General features: G+C 43.2%; 1 protein-coding gene across 2 annotated transcripts in view; it reads right to left on the bottom strand.

The window, feature by feature from the left end:
• EGFLAM (EGF like, fibronectin type III and laminin G domains) overlaps positions 1-13,201 on the bottom strand; it is a 283,876-nt gene that overhangs the window by 49,066 nt on the left and 221,609 nt on the right. For both annotated transcript variants that reach the window (XM_049862604.1, XM_049862598.1), the window contains exon 19: positions 5,979-6,057. In XM_049862604.1, the coding sequence (XP_049718561.1) occupies positions 5,979-6,057 (79 nt within the window). The remainder of the gene's footprint in view (positions 1-5,978; positions 6,058-13,201) is intronic.

Raw genomic sequence — 13,201 nt, 5'->3', positions numbered from 1 at the left:
TGGAGAGAACCTGAAAGCATTTCCCTTGAGAACGGGAACCAGACAAGGATGCCCTTTATCACCGCTCTTATTCAACATCATACTTGAAGTCCTAGCCAGGGCAATTAGGCTAGACAAAGAAATAAAGGGTATCCGGATTGGCAAGGAGGAAGTAAAGCTATCACTATTTGCAGATGACATGATCTTATACACAGAAAAACCTAAGGAATCCTCCAGAAAACTACTGAAACTAATAGAAGAGTTTGGCAGAGTCTCAGGTTATAAAATAAACATACAAAAATCACTTGGATTCCTCTACATCAACAAAAAGAACACCAAAGAGGAAATACCCAAATCAATACCATTCACAGTAGCACCCAAGAAGATAAAACACTTAGGAATAAATCTTACCAAGGACGTAAAAGACCTATACAAAGAAAACTACAAAGCTCTACTACAAGAAATTCAAAAGGACATACTTAAGTGGAAAAACATACCTTGCTCATGGATAGGAAAGACTTAACATAGTAAAAATGTCTATTCTACCAAAAGCCATCTATACATATAACGCACTTCCGATCCAAATTCCCATGTCATATTTTAAGGGGATAGAGAAACAAATCACCAATTTCATATGGAAGGGAAAGAAACCCCGGATAAGCAAAGCATTACTGAAAAAGAAGAAGAAAGTGGGAGGCCTCACTCTACCTGATTTCAGAACCTATTGTACAGCCACAGTAGTCAAACAGCCTGGTACTGGTACAATAACAGGCACATAGACCAATGGAACAGAATTGAGAACCCAGATATAAATCCATCCACGTATGAGCAGCTGATATTTGACAAAGGACCAGTGTCAGTTAATTGGGGAAAAGATAGTCTTTTTAACAAATGGTGCTGGCATAACTGGATATCCATTTGCAAAAAAATGAAACAGGACCCATACCTCACACCATGCACAAAAACTAACTCCAAGTGGATCAAAGACCTAAACATAAAGACTAAAACGATAAAGATCATGGAAGAAAAAATAGGGACAACCCTAGGAGCCCTAATACAAGGCATAAACAGAATACAAAACATTACCAGAAATGATGAAGAGAAACCAGATAACTGGGAGCTCCTAAAAATCAAACACCTATGCTCATCTAAAGACTTCACCAAAAGAGTAAAAAGACCACCTACAGACTGGGAAAGAATTTTCAGCTATGACATCTCCGACCAGCGCCTGATCTCTAAAATCTACATGATTCTGTCAAAACTCAACCACAAAAAGACAAACAACCCAATCAAGAAGTGGGCAAAGGATATGAACACACATTTCACTAAAGAAGATATTCAGGCAGCCAACAGATACATGAGAAAATGCCCCCGATCATTAGCCATTAGAGAAATGCAAATTAAAACCACGATGAGATTCCATCTCATACCAACTAGGCTGGCATTAATCCAAAAAACACAAAATAATAAATGTTGGAGAGGCTGCGGAGAGATTGGAACTCTTATACACTGCTGGTGGGAATGTAAAATGGTACAACCACTTTGGAAATCTATCTGGCGTTATCTTAAACAGTTAGAAATAGAACTACCATACAACCCAGAAATCCCACTCCTGGGAATATACCCTAGAGATACAAGAGCCTTCACACAAACAGATATATGCACACCCATGTTTATTGCAGCTCTGTTTACAATAGCAAAAAGCTGGAAGCAACCAAGGTGTCCGTCAACGGATGAATGGGTAAATAAATTGTGGTCTATTCACACAATGGAATACTACGCATCGATAAAGAACAGTGACGAATCTGTGAAACATTTCATAACATGGAGGAACCTGGAAGGCATTATGCTGAGCGAAATTAGTCAGAGGCAAAAGGACAAATATTGTATAAGACCACTATTATAAGATCTTGAGAAATAGTAAAAACTGAGAAGAACACATACCTTTGTGGTTACGAAGGGGGGAGGGAGGGAGGGAGGGAGAGGGTTTTTTATTGATTAATCAGTAGATAAGAACTGCTTTGGGTGAAGGGAAAGACAACACTCAATACATGGAAGGTCAGCTCAATTGGACTGGACCAAAAGCAAAGAAGTTTCCGGGATAAAATAAATACTTCAAAGGTCAGCGGAGCAGGGGCGGGGGTCTGGGGAACATGGTTTGAGGGGACTTCTAAGTCAATTGGCAAAATAATTCTATTATGAAAACATTCGGCATCCCACTTTGAAATGTGGCGTCTGGGGTCTTAAATGCTAACAAGCGGCCATCTAAGATGCATCAATTGGTCTCAACCCACCTGGAGCAAAGGAGAATGAAGAACACCAAGGTCACACGACAACTAAGAGCCCAAGAGACAGAAAGGGCCACATGAACCAGAGACCTACATCATCCTGAGACCAGAAGAACTAGTTGGTGCCCGGCCACAATCGATGACTGCCCTGTCAGGGAGCACAACAGAGAACTCCTGAGAGAGCAGGAGATCAGTGGGATGCAGACCCCAAATTCTCATAAAAAGACCATACTTAATGGTCTGACTGAGACTAGAGGAATCCCGGCGGCCATGCTCCCCAGACCTTCTGTCGGCACAGGACAGGAACCATCCCCGAAGACAACTCATCAGACATGAAAGGGACTGGTCAGCGGGGGGGAGAGAGATGCTGATGAAGAGTGAGCTAAGTATATCAGGTGGACACTTGAAATTGTGTTGGCAACTCTTGTCTGGAGGGGGGATGGGAAGATAGAGAGAGAGGGAAGCTGTCAAAATTGTCACGAAAGGAGAGACTGAAAGGGCTGACTCAATAGGGGGAGAGCAAGTGGGAGAAGGGAGTAAGATGTATGTAAACTTACGTGTGACAGACTCATTGGATTTGTAAATGTTCACTTGAAGCTTAATAAAAATTAATTAAAAAAAAAAAAGCCTATGGAGCAGAGTTCTACTCTGAAATACATGGGGTTGCTATGAGTTGGAATTGACTCAATGGTTTACTACTTTTTTTTTTTTTTAATTGCCATCTTATGAACATCTTATGGGGAGCTGCCTTATAACAATGAGGGTTGTGACCTCTGGAGAATATGCTGAGGATAATAAGGCAGAAATACGGGAGAGACCTGGGTATCTGATGATGTAGTTAGTTCTCTGAGTTAATCAGCCCTGGATCCAGCCTAACTCCAGACTCTTTGTTACATAAAATAATAAACACCCTTTATGTTTAACACATTTTGAGCTGAGTTTTCTGTTACTTGCAGCCAAAAGCATCTAATTGAGACAGACCTTGAACTTGACTTTTACCTGCTGCTTCACACACACACACACACATGCATACACGTGCATACATAAAAGCGCCATTGAAGTGGGTCTTTTATATATTTTTTTTTCATTTATTGTGCTTTAAGTAAAAGTTTACAAATCAAGTCTGTCTCTCATACAAAAATTTATACACACCTTGCTATGTACTCTTACCTGCTCTCCCCTTAATGAGGCAGCTACACTCCTCCTCTCTACCCTGTATTCCCCATGTCCAATCAACCAGCTCTTGTCCACCTCTGCCTTCTCATCTCACTTCCAGATAGGAGTTGCCCACATTGTATCATGTGTCTACTTGAGCCAAGAAGATCACTCCTCACCAATATCATTTTCTGTTTTATAGTTCAGTCCAATCCCTGTCTGAAGAGTTGACTTCAGGAATGGTTCCAGCCTTGGGCTAACAGAGGGTCCAGGGACCATGTCCTCCAGGGTCCCTCTAGTTTCTGTCAGACCATTAAGTCTGGTGTTTTTATGAGAATTTGAGGTTTGCATCCCACTGTCCTCCTGCTCCATCAGGGATTCTCTGTTGTGTTCCCTGTCAGGGCAGTCATCGGTGGTAGCCAGGTACCATCTAGTTCTTCTGGTCTCAGGATGATGTGGTCTCTGGTTTATGTGGCCCTTTCTGTCTCTTGGGCTCATAATTACCTTGTGTCTTTGGTGTTCTTCATTCTCCTTTGCTCCAGGTGGATTGAGTCCAATTGATACATCTTAGATGGCCACTTGCAAGTGTTTAGGATCCCAGACATGGAGTGGGTTTGTTTAAAGCCACATACCCCTACTCTCACCATGCTCCTCTACGCTCCCCAAACCACCTAGTGAACTCTCACTAAACACCAGGGCCTGAAGACTTGGTCCTCTTTCACATTGTCACCGCCTTCTGGGAACTAAATGCACTTATAGGTATCTTTGGGGAGGGGAGCAAGGTTGAAGGAGGAAAAGAACTTCTCATGGATGGGAATCCATTTTGGCTTAGGCCCCGTGCCAAAATAACACAGATAAATACAACCTGGAATTAGAGAAATTAAGCAACTGTCTGCCTGGTGTGCTTTCAGAGTTACCAAGGACATAGAATGCCTCATGATAATTTCTCACAACTACTTTTGTTCTTCGAAAAGCAACCAAACTCTGCCCTAAGAGCCAGATGCCTTTAACTTAAAGCTTTGCCTTAGTCTGTTAAGATGCAGTCAACCTAAAGAGTAAGAAAGATTCTAGACATGATTGTGTTGGGAGCAGGAAGGGTGATGGTACACTATCAACTACTCAGGTCTAGAGGAGGGAAAAAAAGAAGGGAGAAGGGGCAAGCTGAAGGTGCCAAAGACAAGCTTTACTGGGTTCAGGATTTTGCCTCCCAGCCTTCCCCTTGCTATGTCAACAGTCTACTCAAAACCAGGGGCTATGACTCTAGCCAGGGTTGGAACTTCTGCCACCAGGGGTTAAATGTATGGCTGTGACTTAAGAATCAGCCTGTGCTAAACTCTTGTATCCAGATGAAAGGAGCTGAGATGGAGAGAGGGACGAAAAGGGAAGGTTCTTATATCTTAAAATTCTGGACTGTACCACCAACTACTCTTCCTCCTGGTTAAAGTGGGTAGGGGGAAGAAGGGAAAAAAAAAGTAGAGAGAGGAAAAAAGAGTAGGACATAAAATGGCAAGAGAAATGACCAGAGCTGGAAGAGGACAACTGAACTGTTGTTGACGAAGATGCAAAGTAATGACCTAGCTGGGAACGAACCACGCTGAACCCTTGTGGTGTTGGTCCCAGGCAGAGCTGCAGACTCTGATTGCAGAACAGCGTGAAACTAACTGCCCTGCTTGGAGAATCCCACTCATAACCTTGGTTTTATGAGTGTCAAGTTCTCATCGCTTCCCAAAGCCAGAACCTTAGAAACCCCAGTGCTCCTCACGCCATTCTCCCCAGGCCCTTTGACCAGAAAATCTTTTGACGGTTTGTAACAGGCTTGTTTGTTTGAAAGGCTGCATTTTTAAAGCTGAGTTTATTTTTGTTTTGTTCTAGTTTCTATATTTATTTTGTATTTTTTTTTCTCCCTGAGGCCATGGCTAAACAGGTTTCCCCCACTATCTGAAAGTAGAGTGTTCCTTTGAAAACTTTCACTTAAGCTGAAATGGCATAAAGTGAAGAAGCAGTTACCAATAGTTTATATAGGAAAAATTTTTGAGCTTCCCCAGACCCCAAAAATAACCTACCAAATCATACTAAAGAACACATAAAACCTAAAATAACACAACACACAGTAAAAGCAGGAATGATAAGATAAATACACAGCCTATATCAAGTAGAATAATGTATGTACAGTGACTTGATGCTGAGATGCTCAGCGTAGTTTCTGGGAAAGGAGCCTGGTGACACCACTCTCGATGCTTGGGGTGTGTGCTGCCTTAAAGAGGCTTGCTGCAAAACAAACACTAAACTCCAGGCTATTGCCCCTTTTCGCTTTTTTTTTTTTTTGTAATAGTGAAAATTCTCTTCAGATTTTTTCAGTTAGGGAGAACAGGTACAAATGGAAGTCTTTCATAAAAACGAAGTGGTATAAAGTGAACCTTCAAATAGTGGGAGGATACCTGAACTGCCTTCTTTTAGAGTGATCTTCTGGCATGTAAAACAAGAAAAAGGCCTCGGAAAGATACTGAGAAATTTACCCCCAGGAAGATAAGGAAGTTGCCTGTTGTAGCTCATTACCTTTTGAGGATATCTGGATTGTCATAAATCAGGTAACTTCGGCCCATAAACTGCGGGATCTCAATGGCTTCTGTGATCACTGCGACAGAACAGAAAAGGGAGGTTACATGGTTTGTGGTTCTCTTGACCCCAGGACTTAACAATGTGGCAGGAAAATATAGAGAAAGCCAGGTCCTGGGAATAGGACATTTCACAACTTGTCAGCCGCACGCACTTGGCCAGGTTCAGAGCTGCCCAGCCCCACAGATTGGTGTTGGCGCTCCCTGCTGTCCCCTCCCTGGGGGCTGATGGTCCACTTCAATGGCCTCAGCACTACTGAGAAGGCCTTGCAATATATTGAAACTTGAACTGTTCCCAATTATTCTTGGAAGCCAAAGAGCAGGTCTTGGGCCATGTGGGAACATCTGGGGACAACCCTACATGTGCTCCAAGAAAGGCAGAGAAAGCAACCCCAGCCAAGCCCACCAGGGCTTCTTCATCTGAAGCTAATCTATCCCAGAGCCCCTTCAACCAGGATCTCAAGAGATCCTTTAAGTGTGAGGGATGACACTTTGGCTCTTCCTTTTATAAATCACCATCCAGTGTGACATTTCACAAGATCTTCACCACAATCTCATGAAGTCATAACATAGGGAGTATGGGATGGGGGAGAGACGGTTACTGCCATCTTACAGACGAGGAAAATGACACAGGAAACATCAGAGATTCACCCAAGATCATACAGCTAAGATAGCCATAGACCATGAACCAGACTAGATTTCCTTCATTCTGGCTCCTGACCTATTCTTTACATTTCAGTATTTTACAAAGATACTTCCTTCTTCCTGATTTTTCCTTTTCTTTTCCAAGGAGTTACCTTTTTACACACAGTTAGCAAAGGAATAGGTTAAGTGCTGTGTCACCAATTGGAGGTAAGGTTAGAGGGTTTCTACTAAAGAGATGACAGCAAACCTGTGGGCATGGGTCCCCAAGCATAAGTTCCTATATTGGCAGGTCACCCACAACATGCTCCCAAGAGCTTTAAAGAAAAGCAAAGGAAGAGAAATAAAATTTTAAAAGATAATTTCTGGGGTAACACTCCAAGAAATTGCTTTATTGCTCTCTGGAGCAGCACAGCCCTGGACCAAGGCCATTCTATCAGGATCCATTAAGGACAGAGAAGGAAGGTTCATCTATCTTAAATTCTGGATTACACCACCAGCCACCCCCCCTTCTGGTTAAGTGGGTAGGAGGAGAAAGGGGGGAGGGAAGTAGAGAGAAGAAAAAAGTGTGGGAAGAAAAATGACAAGAGAAGAGGAGAAAGGAAGCTGAGTGAAAAAGAGGGGGGAAAGCTCAAACCAGAAAAGAAAATGCCAAGGAGGAAAAGCTGTGAATATAAAGGAGAGTCAGGTGGAGAAGCAGCTGCCCACCAGCAAGGAAAAGAGAGAGAGAAATGCCAAGGAGAGAAGGGAGAGGAGAGGAATGTTACTAGAAATGAGGCAAAAATGAAGAACGGGAAGGGAAATGAGAGGGCAAAAATGGAGAAGGCTAAAAAGAATAAAGAGATAATGCACAAATGAATGAAAATAGAAAATAAAAATAAGACAATAAAAGGTAGGAAAAACGAGGAGGTAAAAGGGAGCTCTTGGTTGGGATGGCCAGCCCTGGTTTTAGGACACGAGAGCCGAGAGAAGGAAGAGACAGAATATCCGAGTTGACTAGGCCTCCTCTCCAGAGCCAAACATAACCAAGGAGCCCTTACCAGGTTTGGCTCACTCCCAAGGTGAGAGGTACAGCCAGGGTCCACCCCCACTGCTGTTGGCTATGGACGTGGGCCTGTAGCCAACAGCCATAGTTCCCCTGGACTCATTGAAATGGTCAGGACGTGCTTGTCACGCGTCAGCTCTGCACACGGAGCCTCCAGAGGGGTCTGTCTGAGCCTGTCCAGCTGCCTGCTAAGCCCTGAGCTCAGGCGCTACCGGTGGTCCAACTGGGAAACAAGCGTGTTCTCAGGCCAGCGCCTTGGAGAGAGAATTTTTACCCCCTGGGTAGGTATGTCCCCACTCCCCCACCATTTACCCTGGCTCCCCTCTGCATACGGCTGGCTGCGCGGCCTGCCCTGGCAGGCCCTGGCATGAGTCCAGAGCGCTTTCATCAGCTCTCAGAGAACTTACTGTACTTACTATTGAGGCAGTAGTTCCCACACTCTGCCCGGTGCCAGCATGAAACAAAACAGGGAGAGTCAGAATTCACAGGCATTGTCAAACCTCAACTGCTTTGGTTCAAGCAGCTGCCTTGAAACCGGCCTTGTTTCCCTCACAAAGCTCTGCCCAGCCCAGCGTGTCCTCCCAGGGAATGTGAATTTGAATCCCAACAGGGGCCACTGGAAATCTTTCCCAGTAACCCTGCCTCCCCTCTCCCATCTCAGCTTAATGGTGCTAGAGTGAAGGAGTAGGTGGTGGGGGCACCATGCTTATGATAAGTTGTCTGACACTTCTGAAGCTCCCCTAACCTTGAACTTACAATCCATATTTATTCTAAACCTTAACTCCAAACCTGGAGAAACAGTTCTTTGCTAATGAGTTACTTACCTTACCAAAGATGATTACTTTCCTGATTCTAGGCTGCCCATGAAAAAGGAAATAAGCCAGCCAGCTACCTCTTTCCTCTCTATCTTGGAAAATATCACTCTATTTCCCCCTCCCTTTGCAAATTCCACAGACCTGCTTATTTTATGATTAACACAGGGCAAGGATCTTCTCCAGAAATGTCACCATTTGAATACAAAATGGTGAAAAAATACTCAGTTTCATGAGTATATATAGATAAAATAAATTCCATCCTAAAACACTGGAAATAACCATCTAGCACTTTCTGGTGGCACTGTGGTTTGCTTAAATATTGTAAACATGATGACATGTTAACCTAGCCTGTTACACCTATTTTTTTCTACACTGTCTTTTCTCTGTGAAGCAGCATCCTTACTGATAGTTTCACAGAAACGTGTTTTTATCGCTCCCTCCCATTTATATCTAAGAGCTCGTGTCATCTGATGACATACAAAACAATACCCCAATGAGTAGCAGCCTCCAAGCACAGCAGCCCAGGCAACGCAAATTTTCCACTTGAGGGACTTGAAATTCCCAACAGGCCATAAAGAGTGGAAGGGAGGGCTGGCTCTTTACTAGGATCACAGGACCCTAGAGAAAGAAAAGCCGGGGGTGCTGCAGGCTAGCTTTCCCTGCCATCTGGATTCCTCCCAACTACAGTCTTGATGGCTGGCCACCCTGCCCCTGAGTAAACACTTTCCACGATGGGACTTTTACTAATTCACAGAGCAGCATGCTTCACCATCGGGGGATTCTACTTGATACAGAATTCTTTATTACATTAAGCTGAATCTGTAGCCACAAAGTAAAAATATAATAACTTGTTCTATACTACCAGCCCTTCAAGTACCTAGAAACCAACATCTCGGTTAAATAGCCCCAAATTTTCAACTATTTCATGATACACCGTTCTAAGAAAAGAAATCCTTTGTAGTATGCGTAATTTTTGTTTTTATTAATTTGTGTTTTTACATACTGAGTTTTTTTTTTTTTAAAGTAGGATCTCTATTTACTGAAGGAGTCCCTGGGTGGCACAAAGGGTTAAGCGCTTCACTACTAGACAAAAGGTTGGTGGTTCGAACCCACCCACAGACACCTCAGAAGACAGGTCTGGTGATCTGCTTCCAAAAGGTCACAGCTTTGAAAACCCTGTGGAGCAGTTCTACTCTGTACACATGGGGCTGCCATGAGTTGGAATTGACTCAAAGGCAACTAACAGCAACAAATTTACCGAGGCTACCTATAGGGTTGCTATGAATCGGAATTGACAGCAGGGCGGAGGATTTTTTAAAAAATACATTGGGACCAAAGGAAAAAAAAATCACCCAAGTCAATCCCACGTACTTAGTAGATATGACTGTACTGAGTACAACTTAAAATGTTCTAAACACTGAGTGTATGGTGGGTCAATACTGAGCAGATAAAATCTGATCTTTACGACTGTTACGCCTCAATAGCTGTGACTGCGGTCTAGGCGGAGTAGCCCACCGGCTACAGTGAAACAGCCCCATCTAGTGGCCGGAAGGTGCCTGCACACTCTGAGTCCAAGCTGTTCTCTGCAATGCAGGGAAGGGAGAAACAACGGGGGCTCAGAAGTTCTTTCCCAAGTGACCTGTCCATTACTGGTAGGAAGAACCTCAGGAGAAAACAGCTGTGTTATGTACTTCCCCATCTGAACACACAGAGCATAGCAAAGGCTCTGACAAGTCCTACAGAAGAGAACTACTTAACTCTGTTTGGATAAACCAGTGTTATCCAAATTTATTTGTCCATGGAACACCCCTCTCATTCTGTGTCTGAATGTATGTGTGTTTGTCTACACGTGTGTGTAAACTGCTGTTAATAGTCCTCAGGACTTAGTTTTTTACACGCACTCTGTGGAACTCTGCCTTAACTTACTAGTAACTTACTTAGCAGAGAAAAGAGTTCTGAAGGACTGAGACACAAGATAGATAAATTTTGGTGAGAGTAAAGAGAAAGAGGAAAGGATGGGGAGTATTTTTTTTTTAGGGGGGTCACTATGAGTCAAAATCCACTCAATGGCACCTAGTAACAGCCACATAGTGAGACAGGACTAGCTAGAGAAAAGCAGACTTTTAAGGATCTAGAAAACTAAGTCCCTGAGTAGAAGGTGACCCCAGGTATACACGAATGAGGCCTAGTGCTGATGACTTCTGCAGTACTTGCTCAATGTAAATGGGTCGGTTTAACTTCTGTGGGAAATACTAGGAGCACGCTCTTGCTTTTGAATCATGATCTGATCCCCAGGGAGAAAAGGCTCTTTAATTATAGGAGCCTAAGAAACACCTTCCTGAATGAATGAATTCTATCTGACAGCTAAGGATGGCTTCTAACCGTCCTTGGTCTTTCAAGCTAAGAAGGTACCCAGACTTTTAATATTTTCTCTTCCATCTCTGTGGAACAATACAATTGCCCATCCCTCTTCCCTTTCCTTCAAATCCTTACATGGGACTCGATGCTTTCTCCAGTATTACAGCAGTCTACATGGGAACTGCCCACAGCTGGTAACTGCAGGGGCCCAGAAAAAGTCATCTTTAACAGCCCCAGCCTGTATTCAGAGTCCCATTAATCCTCTCAAGTCATTATAACGGGAGAGGAAATTATGGGATACAGGCCATACACCTCGTATGTTGTTGTTAGGTGCCATCAAGTTTCAAAAATGTTTCAAAACGAAACACTGCCTGGTCCTGCAGCATTCTCACAATCATTGTTATGCGTCAGCCCACTGCTGCAGCCACTGTGTGCAGCCATCTTGTTGAGGGTCTTCCTCTTCTTCACTGACCCTCTACTCTACCAAGCATGATGCCCTTCTCCAGGGACTAATTCTTCCTGATATCATGTCCAAAGCACATGAGATAAAGTTTCGCCATCCTCACTTCCAAGAAGCACTCTGTTATTTCCTCCAAGATAGACTTGTTCATTCTTCTGGTAAAAAAAAAAAAAAAGTCCATAGTAAAGTCAGTATTCTTCACCAACGCCATAATTCAAAGGCGTCAATTCTTCTCCGGTCTTCCTTATTCATTGTCCAGCTTTTGAATGCATATGAGGCAATTAAAAATATCATGGCTTGGGTCCGGTGCAACTTAGTCCTCAGAGTGACATCTTTGCTCTTTAACACTTTAAAGAGGTCTTCTGCAGCAGATTTGCCCAATGCAATCCGTGGCTTGATTTCCTGACTCCTGCTTTCATGGGAGTTGATTATGGATCCAAGTTAAATGAAATCTTTGACAATGTCAGTCTTTTCTCCATTTATCATGATGTTGCTTATTGGTCCAGTCGTGAGGATTTTTGTCCTCTGTACGTGGAGGTGCAATCTGTACTGAAGACTGTAGTCTTTGATCTTCATCAATAAGTGCTTCAAGTCCTCTTTGCTTTCAGCAAGCAAGGTTGTGTCATCTGCATTTCACAGGTTGTTAATGGGTCTTCCACCAATCCTGATGCCATATTCTTTTTCATATAGTCTAGCTTCTGGGATTATTTGCTCAGCATACAGATGGAACAAGTATGGTGAAAACATACAATCCTGACTCACTCCTTTCTTGATTTTAAACCCTACAGTATCCCCTTGCTATGTTGGAGCTACTGCCTCTTGGTCTAGGTACAGGTAGGTTCTGCATAAACACAATTAAGTGTTCTGGAATTCCCATTCTTCACAATGTCATCCGTAATTTGTTCTGATCCACATAGTCATATGCCCTTGCATAGTCAATAAAACACAGGTCAGTATCTTTCTGGTATTCTCTGCTTTCAGCCAAGATCCATCTGACATCAGCAATGATACCCCTTGCTCCAAGTCCTCTTGTGAATCCGGCTTGAATTTCTGGCAGTTCCCTGTTGGATGTACTGCTGCAACCGCTTTTGAATGATCATCAGCAAAATTTTACGTGCATGTGATATTAATGATATTGTTCTATATTCCCATAGTCTGTTAGACCACGCTTCTTTGGAATAGGTACTACCAGTCAGTTAGCCAGGTAGCTGTGTTTCAAATTTCTTGGCATAGACGAGCGAGCACCTCCAGTGCTGCATCCGTTTGTTGAAACATCTCAATTGGTATTCTGTCAATTCCTGGAGCCCTGTTTTTTGCCAATACCTTCAGTGCAGCTTGGACTTCTTTCTTCAATACCATCAGTTCTTGATCGCATGCTACCTCCTGAAATGGTTTAATGCCGACCAATTCTTTTTGGTACAGGGGCTCTGCGTGTTCCTTCCATCTTCTTTTGATGCTTCCTGCATCGTTCAGCATTTTGCTCATAGTATCCTTCACTATTGCAGCCCAAGGCTTGAATTTTTTCTTCAGTTCTTTCAGCTTGAGAAATGCCGAATGTGTTCTCCCCTTTTGGTTTTTTAACTCTAGATCTGTGCACATTTCATTATAATATTGTATTACAACTCTTATGTATCAACCTTTCTAGAACTGGCAAAGGCTGCCATTTTGCCAGAAGCGGTATCTTTATTTTAAAAAAAAGCAAGGAGATATTGATACAACACAGAGTGCAGCTGATGGTTCTCCTGGTTTTTAATCTTGGAGTTCCTGGATGGTGTAAACGGTTAATGTACTCAGCTGCTAACTGAAAGGTTGGAGGTTTCAGTCCACACAGAAGTGCCTTGGAA

This window comes from Elephas maximus, chromosome 2 (genome assembly GCF_024166365.1).
Source record: "Elephas maximus indicus isolate mEleMax1 chromosome 2, mEleMax1 primary haplotype, whole genome shotgun sequence".
Lineage (NCBI taxonomy): Eukaryota > Metazoa > Chordata > Mammalia > Proboscidea > Elephantidae > Elephas > Elephas maximus.
Note: the sequence above shows the minus strand (reverse complement) of the source record. Positions and strands in the feature narration are given on the sequence as shown.